The 18839-nt window shown below is 55.3% G+C and overlaps 1 protein-coding gene across 3 annotated transcripts in view; it reads right to left on the reverse strand.

The window, feature by feature from the left end:
* LOC117003564 (protocadherin alpha-C2-like) overlaps positions 1 to 18839 on the reverse strand; it is a 105067-nt gene extending 86228 nt beyond the window's left edge. Inside the window, exon 1 of one of the 3 annotated variants that reach the window (XM_033073546.2) lies at positions 16297 to 18839. In XM_033073546.2, the coding sequence (XP_032929437.1) occupies positions 16297 to 18795 (2499 nt within the window). In that variant the 5' untranslated portion in view covers positions 18796 to 18839. Of the gene's footprint in view, positions 1 to 9354; positions 11935 to 16296 lie in introns of those variants that run through there. The other 2 variants (XM_033073544.2, XM_033073545.2) reach the window with 2 other exon arrangements.

Consider the following 18839-nt stretch of genomic DNA (forward strand, 5'->3'; position numbering starts at 1 on the left):
CGGTGCTGGGGCTTGGGAAAATCCCAGGGGCGCTCACCAGAACTGAGGGGCGCCCATTGGTGCTAAATTAGGGCACTGAATTTCAGCGGGAGACAGCAGGGGAATCCGTGAAGAACAGATGGAGCAACAGCTCTGCTGTTTCTCCTCCCAAGGAAACCGATGAGCTCTGTGCGGCGGCTGCTGTCCCCGGAGGGCAGCTCCAGCCCTCACCGCCGCCCGAAAGCAGCACATGAAAAGCTCCCACAATAATGGGAACCCGGCTTATACACGATCTGCCTGAGCACCAAGGACGACCGGACCTCGGAGCGAGTCCAAATCTCCAGCGCGGAGCTGCCGACAGAGGTGCAAAGGAGCCCGCTGTCAGCTTCCAAACGAGAGGCGGGACGGTGGTGCCCCGGCGACCCGAAACACCGGGCTCCTCCTGCTCGGGAGGCGTGGAGAAGCCCGCACTGAATCCTGCGGGAGCTCCCCAGTCCAGGCTCACTCTCAGCCCCGCCCGCGCTTCTCCCAGCGGATGGGGCGGACAGAAATTTTGGCAGCATCTCCGGGCTGATCTGCTCTGAGCCCCTCTTTTTTGCCAAGGCAGGCTGTGCCTGCTGGCAGAGCGACCAGCAGTGTCAGTATGCCCTTCAAAAAGTTCTCAGCTGCTCCCTGGGGACGCGGGAGCAGAGATGACTTTAAGCTGTCAGAAGCTCGGAATAACAATCTCATATGCAGAGGATTTCTAGATTCCCACGAAAATCCTCATTGCCCGCATCAAGGCACAGAAACGGGGATTCACTACATGCTATTCAATACATCCCAGGCAAGATCTCGTCTCTTTAAGACGAGGACACAGATCGGTCTGTTGACCCCCGGTCAGAGACCACCGGGGAGGGCACCAGCAACAGCGGCTACGGGGGCTCGGTCCCGCCCGTGCGGCAGGAGCGGCTCCGAGCCGAGCACTCGGAGTCTCTGACAACACCGAGGCAGCCGTGGCGGGCTTTTCCCTGCCTGTAAAATCTCTTCTGGAAGCTGCAAAACATCCTCCGGCCACCACGGCGGAGCAGGCGCTGCAGCCGCTTCCTCTCCGTTTCTCCGCTCCCGGAGCCGCCCGCAGGAGCGCTCGGCAGCGCTCCTGGCTGCCAGGATTGAGCTGTGCCTGGTAACATCGCCTTAATCAGCATCACTCTCCAGAACTACGTGAAGAAAAGCCTGGGCTTGCAGCGACTGCGCAAAATTGGCAGCGTTTATTCAAAGCACTGACGGATATTCTAGAGTCTTCTGTTAACGAGTCCTGCCCAGACCATTCCACGGAGTAAAAATATCCACAAGCAGTTTCTAAAGTTAGGATGGCTTTATGTTTCTAACAGAAATACTGAAATATTTTCTTGACAGTGTATGTCTATAACAAACTCCGATAAGGTCTTCAACTCATCACTACAGTCAGAAAAACCAAGGTGAACAGAACAGAAGCCAAATCCTCCCCTACCCCAAAATATCGGCACTGAGACCCCACATCGCCCTTAATCATGACCTAAAGAAACGAGTCCCTTCCCACACTTGTGCGCAAATACTGCTTCTCCATCTTCTACAGAGGTAGTTAAATCTGTTTATAACCTTTAAATGGGTGTTTTTCCTTTAGAAAATCGTGATTCCATCACATCCATGTGGATAAAGGAAAGAAGTGACAGCTCTACAACGCTGGATAAACCTCGCTACTCTCAAGCGAAGGCAGTTCACGCATAGTTAAGTGGTGATACCCACGCCCCTTCCGCACGCGACTCCAGTGCACGATCAAAGCAGAACTAAATAAACAATCCCCAGCGAATACACACAAACCTCAAACTTAAAGCCGGTACTAAGTGACCTAAGAAAAGATAAAATCGTGGGATGCAAATGCTTTTCTACGGACCGACGAGATAACCCACTCCTACGATACTTTCCCAAAACGACATGCAGTTTTTAAAATTCCTTGCTGTTTTCCCTATAAGCACCTATAAGCACCATTCTCGTAATTTTGGAAAGAACGATCCGTCATTTAAGTTCTTCAGTCCATGTCCTTTCTCTAAAGAGCTCATCAGCTCAAAACCCAACCAAGTGTCAAAATAAAAATGCCGCGTTTACAGGTATCACTGTGTCTTAAAAATATGGGGGTTAACCAAACCAAGGGAATGCATAACACGAAATTATATACGTACTTCTTGTTTTTATTACCCCGGCAGCTCCACACACTTCGCTTTCAAGCTATACAAAAATAAAATTAGATACAAGAGATCTTCATTTTTCCCTTTAAAAATTCCTTTAATTTTCTGACGCTGAACAAGAAACACTAAACATGACCTTAAAGTCTTATCTCAAAGAGTGTTTTGAAGATGACCGAGATGAGAACCAAGTCAATTCAATGTCATCAGTGCATGGACAAGATCAGCTGAAAAAAATGGTGTTGAAAGGACCCCGGCAATTAAATGATCGCTCTCTGCGTCAGAAATTCGCTGAGGAAATTAATGTCGAAGTTGTTCTCTTGGTTTTTTTTCCTGCTGTACTGCTGGGAGAAACAAAAGCTTTCAACCTACCATCCGAACACTACACACTGAAATTTTCCCTTATACTTTTCCCTTAAACAATTTCCCGCTTATCTCCACTCCCACCAAATATGAACTCTTCTTTCTACAATACGTTTCAATACGGATGGGATAAAAAAGATGCCACAGCACTACAAAGAGTGAGATCAGATAGTGGGGAATGGCAAATTAGCATCGCCTCCTTTAAAGAATTCTCGATTTTTCCACACAGCATCCTGGATTTTACTTTGCTCCACCCTCAAATATCCACACATTTTCGATGGACTTCCAGGAACACAGCAACGCTCACAACCTCCATCAACATTTCATCCACACTTTTCATCCCAAAATTATCACTGCATGTATTTCAGCTTATCAAGACTGGCGAATCACAATCAGAAAGATTCTAAATTTAAAAAAAATCATCAGGGCGTCATGGCGCCTGACTCACGGTCATCAAATAACATAAACGCACCTTGTTCAAAAACACAATTATATTCATCTTGACGGAGATACCGAAATTCTGAACAACTCAGAGGTTGAAAGCCGCTTAAAATAGGAAAAAAAAAAAATCCTCTAACACCTAGAAAAGCAATTTGACGCCAAGTAAGAAGTAAAAAAATAATTACAAACCCCATGATTAAAATAACGTCCTATGGAGCCATCTTATTTTTTAATTACAGAATAGAAGAAAATATGGAAATTCGAGGGACAGTCATGTATTCAGTAAATAAAATTTCCAAATGTAGACACGCACGTCTAAGGGGGAACATCACGTCTAAACGCAATGCACTGAAAAGTTAGGATATCGTATTAAAACTTTTATCACAGAGATTTTTTAATATATCAAAGATTCAAACACGAAGTAAACAGCACCACCAAACACAGAGGGAAAAAAATGAAAGTTTTCGAAGACTCTTACCACGCCTGAAGCAAGAGGGGAGAGAGACAGGCCCTTCCCAGCAGTACCGTTTTCTGCAGCAGGACCGGGCGGCGGCGGAGGGAAGTTGGGGCTGAAAACCATGAGGTCGCTCTTGGCCGCGCCGTCCGCCACGCACAGGCTGCGGCTGTGGCGCTGCGAGTACGACCAGCTGCCCACTTCGCTGGCGCACACGAGCGTCGTGGGCCCGGGCCCCGAGAGCACGGCCGCCCGCGGCGCCCAGCGCGACGCCCCGTACAGCACCAGCGCCAGCAGGAACAGGCTCGACACGGCGCAGATCGCCACCACCAGCCACACGTTGGTCGCCGCGCTGGCCGCAGCGCCGCCCACATCCACGCCCAACGCCGACCGCGACCCTGACCCTGACGACGCCGAGGAAGATCCCACGGCCAGCGCCGCCTCGTTGGCCTCGAGCAGCGACACGCTGAGCGTGGCCGTGGCCGAGCGCGCCGGCTCGCCGTGGTCGCGCACGACGATCAGCAGCGTGTGGCGAGCGCCGTCCGCCTCGTCCAGCGGCCGCGCCGTGCTCACCTCGCCGCTGTAGAGCCCCACGCGGAACGGGCCCTTGGCCCGCGGCTCCCACAGCTCGTAGCGCAGCCACGCGTTGTAGCCCGAGTCGGCGTCCACGGCGCGGATCTTGGCCACCACCTGGCCCGCCGGCGCCCCCCACGCCGCCCACGCCCACAGCGTGCCCGACCCCGACACCGGCCCCACAAACGACGACGACGACGATGCCGAGGCTGCCTCGGCCGCCACGGCGCCCGCCTCCGGCGCCGAGCCCGCGGGCGGCAGCAGCGCCGGCGCGTTGTCGTTCTCGTCCAGCACGAAGAGCTGCACCGTGGCGTTGCCGCACAGCGGCGGCTCCCCCGCGTCCACCGCGCGCACCTCGAACTGCAGCACCTGCAGCTCCTCGTAGTCCAAGGGCTGCAGCGCCCACACGCGCCCGCTCTCCGCGTCCACCGACACGTAGCTCGACGCCGCACGCCAGCCGCTGCCAGCCGCGGCCCCGACGCCGCCCGCCGCGCCCTCCCACACCGAGTAGCTCACGCGCCCGTTGCCCGCCTCGTCCGGGTCCCGCGCCCACAGCCGCGCCAGCTCCGCGCCCGCCGCGTTGTTCTCCCGCGCCAGCACCGTGTACACGGCCTGCGCGAACAAGGGCGCGTTGTCGTTCACGTCCGACACCGGCACCCGCAGCCCACGCCTGGCGCCCAGCGCCGGCGCCCCGCCGTCCTCCGCACGCACCTCCACCTCGTACTCCGACACCCGCTCCCGGTCCAGCGCCTCGCGCAGCACCAGCGAGTACGAGCCCGCGAACGTCGCCTCCAGCCCGAACGGCGCCGCCGGCCACACCCAGCACCGCACGCGTCCGTTCGCCCCCGAGTCTCGGTCCGACACGCTCAGCAGGGCCACCACCGTCCCCACCGACGCGTCCTCCGGCACCGGCACCGACAGCGACGTCACCCATACCTCCGGCGCGTTGTCGTTCACGTCCAGCACTTCCAGCACAACCTTGCAGTGACCCGACAGCGGGGGAGAACCTTTGTCCCTTGCTTCTACAGGGATCTCGTAACTATCCATCTCTTCATAGTCTAATTTGCCTTGAAGTCTGATTTCTCCTTTGTTTTCATCGATACTGAACATTTCTTTAACTTTCGTACTGGCACGCTTACTAAATAAATAGATAATATCGCTATTGATCCCTTCGTCAGGATCCGTGGCACTAAGCGTGACTAACAGAGTCCCGAGCTCTGAACCTTCTAAGGCTTTAACTTTATACACCGACTGGTTAAACTGGGGCGCGTTGTCGTTCGCATCCAGCACCGAGATCACCAGCTCCATGGTGCCTGTCAGAGACGGCCGGCCCCCGTCAGTCGCCGTCAGCACCAACCGGTGCACGGATATCGTCTCGCGGTCCAACGCTTTTGTTAAAATAAGACCCAAAGACTCACTCTGGTCATTATTCCCCTGATGATCCAAAGTGAAATACTCGCTGGGGCTGAGTGCGTAGGAGAGCTGAGCGTTCGCTCCGATATCGGCATCCGACGCGCCCTCCAGAGGGAAACGAGACCCCGGCAAAGACGATTCCGCGATGTTCAGGGTTTCCTCGTCCACACGGAAGATGGGGGCATTGTCGTTGATGTCGGTGACCTCCAGCTGCACATGGAAGACGCGCAGCGGCCGCTCCAGCAGCACCTCCAGGCGCAGCGCGCACGGCGCGCTCTTGCCGCACAGCTCCTCCCGGTCGAGCCGCGAGCTCACCAGCAGCGCGCCGCTCGCCCCGCTCACCTCCACGCTCGCCCGCCGGCCCTGCGCCACCAGCCGCAGCCGCCGCGCCTCCGCCTCGCCCGCCTCCAGGCCCAGGTCCTGCGCCAGACGGCCCACCACCGTGCCGGCCTTGGCTTCCTCCGGCACCGAGTAGCGCACCTGCCCGCCCGCCAGCGCCCAGGCCGCCTGCAGCACCAGCACCCGCAGCACCGGCCCCCACCGCATCGTCGCCACTCTTGCCTCCGGCCTCTTGTCTCGCCCTGTCTGGTTCCCCTGGGATCCCCCGACGTCCGCCTTAGGGTCTCCCTGAGAGGAGCAGCACGCCGCTTCAATTTCTCTGCGCCGCGCCCGGGCCGGTCCGCCGCATTCTTCCTCCCGCTGACGGTACCGTGACTGAGGCTCGGGGAGGAGCTGCCGCCCTCCCGTGTCTCCCGGCGCCTTCGCGGCCAACAGCGGCACCTGGTGTCCGACCGCGGCTCCTTCCGTGAGCCGAGCTTTCCTCCGCTGCTCTCCTCCCGCTGCCTGAGCGGCTCCGGGCGGGGATGGACCTGCCGTGGTTCCGCCCGCTCCCGATGCGCCCTGCGATTTCCTTCCCGAAGACTGCCTTCCTCCGCAGCGGTAATAGCAGGTTCTTTTGGGTGCTCCCCTTCTCCTTCCCCTCTTCCTCTTCTCCTTCCTTAAGATACTTTTATTGAAAAGTACGCTTTCCAAAATGTACATATAATTGAACGCCATATTAACTCAGCAATCATACCTAGGAATATCTTCACTGCGTAAAGCCTACCCCACTTCTGATCACCGGACTTGATCTTCTCTTAGGCCTGACAAGGCATAACTCAATTTTCTCATTTATGTTTTCTTCTGGAAGATATTTCAGCTGTTTCCTCAGCAGAAGAATACTGTATCCTCGATCTTCCATCCAGAGAAAATACTCAGGTCTTCAGAAGACATAGATTCAGATGTAATGTAATTGGTCCAGTCCAGGAATGTTAGAAACTAATAGAAATTGCTTACCTTTAAATGACTTTGTGACGGGGATGTAGCCGAGCAATTCCACAGTCTCCTTGGTTTTTTGTAGAGTAAATAATACAGTAAGCCCATCATATGACAAAGAATACCTGTGTCTGTCCATAGCAGAATTGTTTTGCCTTCTGAAGTATATTTCCAACCGATAAAGCATCAGCACATACCAACTCTAAAGACTTTCAACTCCATCAGTGACTCCCTAACTCTATGCTCTAAACATAACAGAGCAGAAATCCTCTCAGAAGGATGAAATAGCTCAGGGAACCTGAACTCTATCGACTTTATGTGTCAGTAAAATATTTTCAGTAAGTTTTATTCCCCACATGTAGCTGCACAATGAAGATCAAGGTCTTGGTTCTCATTTTTAGGCAGAAACTCATAGTATGTCAAAACAATGCACCTGGTGCTGATGGAGATGAGGTGCTGAAGGGCACAGCAGAGTCATAGAACCATGACACAACTGAAGACAAGATAAAAGGCTCGCACCACGGTTGTGGCAAGGCACAGTTCATCTCATAGCATCTTCGCAGGCTCCCACCTCATCTACTGACATAAATACATCAGAACCTCTTTTCCACACAGTACTTCCTTCTGCCATGTGGGCCAGGCAGTGACACACACCAGGTCATTTCACAGGTTAGTGGGTTGCTGGTTCTACCACAGGAAGAATCAACGATGCATAAATCCGCAGGTAAAAAAAACGACAACAAAAAAGGAACATACAAAACGCTAAAAACATCATTGTAGGTCCCCCGATAGATACTTCTAATTACAGGTGTTGCTATTCTAACTGTTGTCGTGATTTATTTCTAGGTCTCCGTTGTCAGGCCTGTGTTCAAGGATCACCGTTCAAATTTTCAGGGAAGTACGGCTGAAAAAGCAAACAGTTTTTTTTTCCATCCTCTCAAATCTCTGCTGTATTGCCAGCATTTCTGTATCCGCTTCTATGAAAGCAGAAACAAACGAAACCTGAAGCCTCACAGCTTTCTCTCGAAGGAAAATTTGCCTTAAGAGACTACAAGACAGTGAACCACGGTAATGGCAGGGGGCACAGACTCCGAAACAAAAGAGTATTATTTCGTAGCATGGCTTTCACTCACAATTCCTGATTGAACACACCTCCGGATAAAGTCAAGCTAAATCACTCTATGTGGAAATCGGGAGTTTCAAGCATCGTCCATCTTCGTATTCACATGATTATCATAAGGCAAGCACACAATAAGACCAAAAAAAATCACTTTATTTTAAAAAATTATTCTCAGGGAAGGAAAAAATAAAATTAAGTAAACACGAATAAAAATAAGATAATGTTAAAACCCCACAATATCCTAGAAATACAATGCCTGCGACTGCTGGGTACATGGGACTACCCAAACCAGAAACCAAACTGAGCTACTTCTACAAATACATTAATCCACCAAAAACAAGTCCTCTACCAATGTCTTCCTCGGTCTGGCACTACAGCTGCACATTTTGACATCTACTTCGGTTCGTGGTTTTCTGCAATTAAGTACCTTACATTAGAAAGTGCATTTCAATCGTACTTGGAAGGGGGAAACGTGAAGTGCATCTGTGTTTTTCGTATTAACAGAAATTCTGTAGCATTTCATAAACTAATATATGCCATGCACAGTGAGGAGGAAGGAACTTCATATATAGATTTCTGTTTCAGAGGCGAATCAAAAAGGAGACTTCTGAGTAAGAAAAGACTGGAAAGCAGCAATTTACAGCAGTCAAAAGAAGAAATTCATTAGAACTGCCCCATGTGTAAGACAGGGTAATGTGGGCAAGTGAAGATACTCCATTCAAAATGAAAATTGAAAGAAAAATCAGAGTTCTGATTGACTCCACAGTTAAAAGAAAACCACACCCGATAAAACCAGCAAGATTAGGTAAACACTGCAGAGGGGCAGAGATCTTTATCAATAATTGTTCCATTTAATAACTCATGAGCGGATCTCAGAAGGCCCTGGACAGTGATGTATCAAAAATTAGAAGCGATATCACCATTTGGAGCAGAGTTCGAATACAGGTCTGCAGAAAAGAACTGCAGAAAGAGGTGATGACTGAAAGAGTTGATGACTGAACACCCAGGTAGGAAAATGACAAAATATTTTCAATGCGGAGAACTACAAAGCTGAGTAGACAAGAAAAGATGTAGCTTCAAGACAGACTGTGAATGATTCTGAAACAGCCAATGAAGGCTCTAAAAGCATAAAAAAGAGAGAAGAAAGGAATATATATATTAACAAAATTTCTCAGTGCCATCAAAATGGCAAGACAAAAAAACATTTGATACAACTTTGGGGGGAGTGCAAAAAGATCGAAGGATTTAGAACAGCACCCCACGTTAACACGGTAAGAGGAAGAGAGAAGACTGTAGTGGAATAAAAAAAAACCCGATTGCGATGTAACACATTACAGACCATAAGGAGGACGATAATTGAATCAGCAGAGACTGGTCTAATCAGCAAAAAACACGTACCTCCCTGATGCCGCGAGGGAGGACCACAACTCAAGGAAGTAAATGTCCAGGGGATGGGTGAGAAACCACAGAGCAAGAAATGAAGGAGCACTGACCGTATGGAGGAGAGCGGAGGGCTCCGGCTGCGTGTCCTTGGGCGCGGCGCCGGGCGGCGGCGGAGGGAAGTTGGGGCTGAAAACCATGAGGTCGCTCTTGGCCGCGCCGTCCGCCACACACAGGCTGCGGCTGTGGCGCTGCGAGTACGACCAGCTGCCCACTTCGCTGGCGCACACGAGCGTCGTGGGCCCGGGCCCCGAGAGCACGGCCGCCCGCGGCGCCCAGCGCGACGCCCCGTACAGCACCAGCGCCAGCAGGAACAGGCTCGACACGGCGCAGATCGCCACCACCAGCCACACGTTGGTCGCCGCGCTGGCCGCAGCGCCGCCCACATCCACGCCCAACGCCGACCGCGACACTGACCCTGACGACGCCGAGGAAGATCCCGCGGCCAGCGCCGCCTCGTTGGCCTCGAGCAGCGACACGCTGAGCGTGGCCGTGGCCGAGCGCGCCGGCTCGCCGTGGTCGCGCACGACGATCAGCAGCGTGTGGCGAGCGCCGTCCGCCTCGTCCAGCGGCCGCGCCGTGCTCACCTCGCCGCTGTAGAGCCCCACGCGGAACGGGCCCTTGGCCCGCGGCTCCCACAGCTCGTAGCGCAGCCACGCGTTGTAGCCCGAGTCGGCGTCCACGGCGCGGATCTTGGCCACCACCTGGCCCGCCGGCGCCCCCCACGCCGCCCACGCCCACAGAATGCCTGACCCCGACACCGGCCCCACAAACGACGACGACGATGAGGAGGCTGCCTCGGCCGCCACGGCGCCCGCCTCCGGCGCCGAGCCCGCGGGCGGCAGCAGCGCCGGCGCGTTGTCGTTCTCGTCCAGCACGAAGAGCTGCACCGTGGCGTTGCCGCACAGCGGCGGCTCCCCCGCGTCCACCGCGCGCACCTCGAACTGCAGCACCTGCAGCTCCTCGTAGTCCAAGGGCTGCAGCGCCCACACGCGCCCGCTCTCCGCGTCCACCGACACGTAGCTCGACGCCGCACGCCAGCCGCTGCCAGCCGCGGCCCCAACGCCGCCCGCCGCGCCCTCCCACACCGAGTAGCTCACGCGCCCGTTGCCCGCCTCGTCCGGGTCCCGCGCCCACAGCCGCGCCAGCTCCGCGCCCGCCGCGTTGTTCTCCCGCGCCAGCACCGTGTACACGGCCTGAGCGAACGAGGGCGCGTTGTCGTTCACGTCCGACACCGGCACCCGCAGCCCGCGCCTGGCGCCCAGCGCCGGCGCCCCGCCGTCCTCCGCACGCACCTCCACCTCGTACTCCGACACCCGCTCCCGGTCCAGCGCCTCGCGCAGCACCAGCGAGTACGAGCCCGCGAACGTCGCCTCCAGCCCGAACGGCGCCGCCGGCCACACCCAGCACCGCACGCGCCCGTTCGCCCCCGAGTCTCGGTCCGACACGCTCAGCAGGGCCACCACCGTCCCCACCGACGCGTCCTCCGGCACCGGCACCGACAGCGACGTCACCCACACCTCCGGCGCGTTGTCGTTCACGTCCAGCACTTCCAGCACAACCTTGCAGTGACCGGACAGCGGGGGTGTCCCGTTATCTGTCGCGTCCACTTGCAAGCGATAGAGACTAACTTCCTCAAAGTCTAAGTCACCGGTCAGACGAATCTCTCCGCTGTTTCTATCAAGTCCGAAAACGTCTTTTCCCTCCTGCGGGGAAAGGATTTGGAGCGAGTAGTAAATTTTACTGTTGGACCCCTCATCCAAATCTGTGGCATTCAGTTTGATCACCAAAGTGCCGCGTTCTGCGTTTTCTGGCAGTTGCACTTTATACACCGTTTGGTTGAACTGGGGCGCGTTGTCGTTTGCATCCAGCACTGAGATCACCAGCTCCATGGTGCCCGTCAGAGACGGCCGGCCCCCGTCAGTCGCCGTCAGCACCAACCGGTGCACGGGAATCGTCTCGCGGTCCAGAGATTTCGTGAGCACGAAGAATAAGGATTCACCGTCCTCATCGGTTTTTTGTAAATCCAGAGAAAAGTGCTCGCTGGGGCTGAGTGTGTAGGAGAGCTGCGCGTTCGCTCCGATATCCGCATCCGACGCGCCCTCCAGCGGGAAACGAGACCCCGGCATTGTAGATAACTCCGCGATGCTGAGGTTTTTTCGTGCGGCGGGGAAGATGGGGGCATTGTCGTTGATGTCGGTGACCTCCAGCTGCACATGGAAGACGCGCAGCGGCCGCTCCAGCAGCACCTCCAGGCGCAGCGCGCACGGCGCGCTCTTGCCGCACAGCTCCTCCCGGTCGAGCCGCGAGCTCACCAGCAGCGCGCCGCTCGCCCCGCTCACCTCCACGCTCGCCCGCCGGCCCTGCGCCACCAGCCGCAGCCGCCGCGCCTCCGCCTCGCCCGCCTCCAGGCCCAGGTCCTGCGCCAGACGGCCCACCACCGTGCCGGCCTTGGCTTCCTCCGGCACCGAGTAGCGCACCTGCCCGCCCGCCAGCGCCCAGGCCGCCTGCAGCACCAGCACCCGCAGCACCGCACAGCAACGCTCGCCCATCCCTGCCGCCGCTGCTCTCGCCTCCGCCGCTGCAGCTCTGCCGCTCTTGCTGTGCCCGCCGGCCCCGGCCCGGGCCCCGCACGGCTCCCCGCCGCCGCCCGGACGCACCGGCTCTGCTGCCCGGCCCGCGCCGCCCCCCCGCGCTCACAGCCGGGCTCTCCGCCGCACCGGGGCGGAGCCGCCCACACGCCGTTCCTGAGCCTGCAGCGACACCGTGCGCTGCTCCGCCGCCTCACACACTCCGCGACCGTCACGGCCAGCTCCTCTGCTTTTTCTCTTCCAACCGTGCTCGTCTTTCAGTTTATTCCTCCGATTATTTGTTTCTTTTTTCCCCCCTTCTATTCCTTCTTCTTTACCTCTTCTGATAACTCGCATGAAGCATTCGGATCCAGACAGCAGAAAAAACAACACGGATGCACCAACTCGATTTACATGGCACTATTGTAAGACCACAGAATATTCTAATTCAGGCAAAGGGTCTTGTGAACCAGCTTCACCCAGCGATTACAGGTAAGCTCATTGCATACCGCTCATCTCCTTTGCTCTTGCTTTCTTTCTCCTCTTTCTCTTCTTCCATTCTTAATTACTTCCTTCATAGCATCTTCTGTATTTCTCTTCTCTCAGTCAACTTAGGTCCTCCTTACTTGTTCTTCTTCCTTCCTTGTGTACAGTGAGAGCATCGGTGGCATATCAGCAAACTCTCCCGTCCTTCCTGGAATCTTTCCTTCCTTCTCTTCACTGTCCTTATACCACGCACACTCGTCTTCTCTCTTTCCTCCTTCTTTGTCTCACTAATCAATGGATCGTTACAAGTGATTACATCACCCTCCCCATGAAGCACGAACACGCCTTGGGGAACAGTTCCCGTTCCTCTCTTCTGTGTTTTTTTCATTTCTCCACTCAAGGAAAACACTTCCTGCTCCTTTCCGGTCTATGCCAGGCTGACACAGCGATCTTTCACCTCATCTTCTGCAAGGAAACCACAGTCTTCAGGTCCCATCCTTTCCAGGGAACGAATTCACAGCTCTCTGAAAACAAAGCCAAATCCCTAGGTACTTTTACCTTAGTGCAAACAGGCTTCACTAAGCACAAACAACACAGGGCAATCTGTTCTTCAGGGGTGAAACCATCATGGCCAAGCACAACAACCCTTCCTGAATGGTGAAAAAATACAGAACAACCACAGCTCGCAAACACACTTCATATGATGCCTCATTTGCAACATACATGATGAATGGAAATTTCTGTCTTCATACTGCAGGCAGGCCAGTCAGAAACACACAGAAAAAATGTCCAGCCTCAGGGGCGTTTCCCCAGTGGAATGCATCTGTGTAGCTGATCCACAGGGTAAAAGCAACAAAGTCATTTTATCTGTGTTGTTTGCTCTGAGAACACACTCCCGACTCCCAACACATCCACTCTGAGAAATGTTTTAGGGTCACTTTTGCATCCGTGCTTCTGGTATTTATTTGTGCTGTGTCTGGACAAAGAAGATAGAAAGGAGAGGAGGCAGTGGTGCTCTGCTGATCCAGTAAAGGAATCAAAGAACTTTTTAAACTGGGAGGCATCCATAAGGATCATTCAGTACAACTCCAAATCCAGGTACACTTGGTCAATCCAAAATGAAGAATCCAGGACCAAAGACATATAAAGGTACAACTGTCCTTCAGACTCATTCTTCAGGAACAGCAACTTACCTGAAGCATCCCGGGCTCCTTCTTCAGAAAACATTTACTTTCAAGGGAGGGAATCGGTTCTGGAGCATTCCTTTTAATGTTATCAGAGATTTCGGGGAAGATGATTAGGCAAAAATGGCCCACATTCAACAAAAAACACTAAATCACTGAACAGAACACAATGCATTTCATGCACTTTTATCACATGTGAAACAGGAGAGATCTCGCAAATCTAAGGACATTCTCACAACTTCAAACTCAGTTTAGAAGACTGGAAAATCCATCCCTCATACTGATGGTCAACAGCTGCAAACTCTGCAACCTGACAGCTGTCAATATTCAGCCGTTTACATTTCACCCAGTTTTATCAACAAATTGCCAATGCAAAAGAAGAATCTTTTTGGTAAAATACGAGAAGAAAACTAGAAGATCCCATTTCACCGTATCAAAATGCCAGGTCTAGCAACTTCTTAATTATGGTCAGAACTTTCTCCACTCCCTATCAAGACGAGAGGAGAGATGTAGAAAAGAGTGCTTCAAAGAAGGCTGACCAAGCACGACTGATATTTGGAAATGATGCTGTTTCACCAACACCATATTTTCAAAAGCAAGTGCTCTGAGTTGTGTATGGTAGATGTCCTCACATCTGGCAGGAAGATCACGAAGAATACCAAGGATACACAGGACTTCAGAAAGACCTCAGAGGATCTCAGGCAAGCAACCTTTAAGGTCTTCACAAGCTTTTCCAGTGGAATCCTCAATTCCAAACTCTGGCAAATGAATCTCCAGATCAGCAGCTGGAGCTTTCTTCCCCAGTGATTGTGCTTATGCTACACAGCAGCTCCATTTCCTCAGTAAAGAAACTTCTCCACTCGAACTCACCCTCTCCATCACAGAGGGCTCCATGCAATTGGAGAATTGCAGCTGCAGTAACCGAAAGCTCCACCACAACAGCTTGGCCCAGCAATAAAACCCACTCTGAGCTCGATCCAGGCCTTCACACATCCCCACCATCCCTTAGAATCGACACAAAGAAGTTAAGAAGGAATAAACAAATCGCAAAATGTCCAGCAGAATGTCTCCATGAAATTCGCTCTGAATGTTCTATGCTTTTTTAGCAACTGCAGACGGAACTGGTGTCTTCTCACCACAGAAGTGCACATGAGAGATGTTTAAAACTCTATAATCAGAGTGAAAGCTCTGATCCTAGTCCAGATTAATTTGGTCTTGAGAGAACCACACCAAATGCTGAAGCACAAGCACACTCACAATATCAATTGTGAGGGAGAATGTGGCAGTAGAATTTCTATCATAATATCAGAGCTGGGCTGCTCTGGAAGGTTTGCTGTGCTTGTGCAGGTATCAGGGTTGAGCATGACAAGGGGACACCCCATTTCTACTGAGGCTGATCCTGCAATGCTCAGGTTGGAAAAATGTGGCGCAAACACATTATAACCTCCTCCCCATCACATCCCCCTGCCAATGCCACTTGAGAAGGAGAAAGGAGCCATCATCTCAAAATCAAGACATGAGGAAGCTGCTCCAGACGTGCACCCCTACACAGGAACTCCAGCGAGCTGAAGTCCTGCCCTCCATCAATGCCCTTCTCAAAAGAAGAGGGAAATGCTTCATCAAACAATATTCAGCATTGCGTTTACTCTGACCAACACATTTTGCACAGTAATGATGCAGCAGCACAAATTACATCCTTTGGAAGGAGATCTTCATCACCTCAAAGCATTTGTTGCCACTTCAATACCACACAGCACCTCAAGGTCCACAAAGACTCCAACTCCAGAACCTGAGAGCCTTGCAATGGATCCCATGCAGAAGCACCCTGTGCCCCTGCTGCCTCACAGTTTTCTCCAGGTATCCCTGATTCATCACAGGTATCCTTCATGAATTCTCAAGACAAGCACATCCTCACTCATTCCTGTCTTAAACATGGCCCATGGCCTTCCCAATGAATCCCACCTTCCTTAGGCGACTCATCCCTCTGCTCAAGGTCACATAAAAAAAAATAAATCAATGCCTTCCTCTGCCACTGCCAAAATCACTTCAATAAACATGCTACAGATTCCTGCCTTTACGGGAATAAAAAGATGCAATGAAAAAGATTATAGTAAAAGCCAATACTGACTTTCCTACTTTCTTGATGAGTCTGATGATAGAACCTAAATGCAGAGTTGTTGGTTCCACAGGGAACCAAGTATTTCAAGTTCCAAGTGTAAATTTGTGTCATTTCTCTTACAAGGAAAATGAAAGAGGAGAGGTTTTAATAAAGATCCAGAACTAATAACAACATGGTCAGAAGTCAGCAAAGCCATTAAGTCAATACAAAGTGATCGGGGGACTGTTTCCAACACAAGGTATTTTGTATTCCCACCCCAAGCTCACACTGAAACACACAATGAGGAGAGCTGCCTGCAAAGCAGCAGTTCGGGGCACCTCTCACTGAAACTGGCACTGATTTCATTCTAGGACACAACTCCTGCCCAACGCAGTTACACTCAGCTGTGCATGCTGAGTGCTCTGGGATGCCATGATACTTTATTTCTGCTTCTACATAACAAAAAATTGCGAAATTCGGGATGGACACAGCGGTAGAGAGCAAAGTCCCTTTAACATTCTTATACACCCACCGCCCTCAGACTGCGGGGGCGGAGCATTATTACGAGCAAGAACTACCCAGGGGGCGACAGACAATGAGCAGAAGACGAACTAGGCGGCGAAGGGGGAGAGAGATGAGCAAGGCAGTGTCACTGACCGTGTGGAGGAGAGCGGAGGGCTCCGGCTGCGTGTCCTTGGGCGCGGCGCCGGGCGGCGGCGGAGGGAAGTTGGGGCTGAAAACCATGAGGTCGCTCTTGGCCGCGCCGTCCGCCACGCACAGGCTGCGGCTGTGGCGCTGCGAGTACGACCAGCTGCCCACTTCGCTGGCGCACACGAGCGTCGTGGGCCCGGGCCCCGAGAGCACGGCCGCCCGCGGCGCCCAGCGCGACGCCCCGTACAGCACCAGCGCCAGCAGGAACAGGCTCGACACGGCGCAGATCGCCACCACCAGCCACACGTTGGTCGCCGCGCTGGCCGCAGCACCGCCCACATCCACGCCCACCGCCGACCGCGACCCTGACCCTGACGACGACGCCGAGGATCCCGCGGCCAGCGCCGCCTCGTTGGCCTCGAGCAGCGACACGCTGAGCGTGGCCGTGGCCGAGCGCGCCGGCTCGCCGTGGTCGCGCACGACGATCAGCAGCGTGTGGCGAGCGCCGTCCGCCTCGTCCAGCGGCCGCGCCGTGCTCACCTCGCCGCTGTAGAGCCCCACGCGGAACGGGCCCTTGGCCCGCGGCTCCCACAGCTCGTAGCGCAGCCACGCGTTGTAGCCCGAGTCGGCGTCCACGGCGCGGATCTTGGCCACCACCTGGCCCGCCGGCGCCCCCCACGCCGCCCACGCCCACAGAATGCCTGACCCCGACACCGGCCCCACAAACGACGACGACGACGATGAGGAGGCTGCCTCGGCCGCCACGGCGCCCGCCTCCGGCGCCGAGCCCGCGGGCGGCAGCAGCGCCGGCGCGTTGTCGTTCTCGTCCAGCACGAAGAGCTGCACCGTGGCGTTGCCGCACAGCGGCGGCTCCCCCGCGTCCACCGCGCGCACCTCGAACTGCAGCACCTGCAGCTCCTCGTAGTCCAAGGGCTGCAGCGCCCACACGCGCCCGCTCTCCGCGTCCACCGACACGTAGCTCGACGCCGCACGCCAGCCGCTGCCAGCCGCGGCCCCAACGCCGCCCGCCGCGCCCTCCCACACCGAGTAGCTCACGCGCCCGTTGCCCGCCTCGTCCGGGTCCCGCGCCCACAGCCGCGCCAGCTCCGCGCCCGCCGCGTTGTTCTCCCGCGCCAGCACCGTGTACACGGCCTGCGCGAACAAGGGCGCGTTGTCGTTCACGTCCGACACCGGCACCCGCAGCCCGCGCCTGGCGCCCAGTGCCGGCGCCCCGCCGTCCTCCGCACGCACCTCCACCTCGTACTCCGACACCCGCTCCCGGTCCAGCGCCTCGCGCAGCACCAGCGAGTACGAGCCCGCGAACGTCGCCTCCAGCCCGAACGGCGCCGCCGGCCACACCCAGCACCGCACGCGCCCGTTCGCCCCCGAGTCTCGGTCCGACACGCTCAGCAGGGCCACCACCGTCCCCACCGACGCGTCCTCCGGCACCGGCACCGACAGCGACGTCACCCACACCTCTGGCGCGTTGTCGTTCACGTCTAGCACCTCCAGCACCACCTTGCAGTGACCCGAGAGCGATGGTGTCCCCTTATCTGTCGCGTCCACTTGCAGGCGATAGAGACTAACTTCCTCAAAGTCTAAGTCACCCGTCAGACGAATCTCTCCGCTGTTCCTCTCAAGTCCGAAAACGTCTTTTCCTTCCTGCGGGGAAAGGATTTGCAGCGAGTAGTAAATATTACTGTTCGACCCCTCATCCAAATCTGTGGCATTTAGTTTGATCACCAGAGTGCCGCGTTCTGCGTTTTCCGGCAGCTGCACTTTATACACCGACTGGTTGAACTGGGGCGCGTTGTCGTTTGCGTCCACCACCGAGATCACCAGCTCCATGGTGCCCGTCAGAGATGGCCGGCCCCCGTCAGTCGCCGTCAGCACCAACCGGTGCACCGGAATCGTCTCGCGGTCCAGAGATTTCCTAAGCACCAAGAATAAGGATTCACCGTCCTCATCTGTTTTTTGTAAATCCAGAGCGAAGTGCTCGCTGGGGCTGAGTGTGTAGGAGAGCTGCGCGTTCGCTCCGATATCCGCATCCGACGCGCCCTCCAGCGGGAAACGAGACCCCGGAACAGACAATTCCGCGATGCTGAGGTTTTTTCGGGCGGCGGGGAAGATGGGGGCATTGTCGTTGATGTCGGTGACCTCCAGCTGCACATGGAAGACGCGCAGCGGCCGCTCCAGCAGCACCTCCAGGCGCAGCGCGCACGGCGCGCTCTTGCCGCACAGCTCCTCCCGGTCGAGCCGCGAGCTCACCAGCAGCGCGCCGCTCGCCCCGCTCACCTCCACGCTCGCCCGCCGGCCCTGCGCCACCAGCCGCAGCCGCCGCGCCTCCGCCTCGCCCGCCTCCAGGCCCAGGTCCTGCGCCAGACGGCCCACCACCGTGCCGGCCTTGGCTTCCTCCGGCACCGCGTAGCGCACCTGCCCGCCCGCCAGCGCCCAGGCCGCCTGCAGCACCAGCACCCGCAGCACCGCACAGCAACGCTCGCCCATCCCTGCCGCCGCTGCTCTCGCCTCCGCTCTTGCAGCTCTGCCGC

This window comes from Catharus ustulatus, chromosome 15, assembly GCF_009819885.2.
Source record: "Catharus ustulatus isolate bCatUst1 chromosome 15, bCatUst1.pri.v2, whole genome shotgun sequence".
Taxonomy (NCBI): domain Eukaryota; kingdom Metazoa; phylum Chordata; class Aves; order Passeriformes; family Turdidae; genus Catharus; species Catharus ustulatus.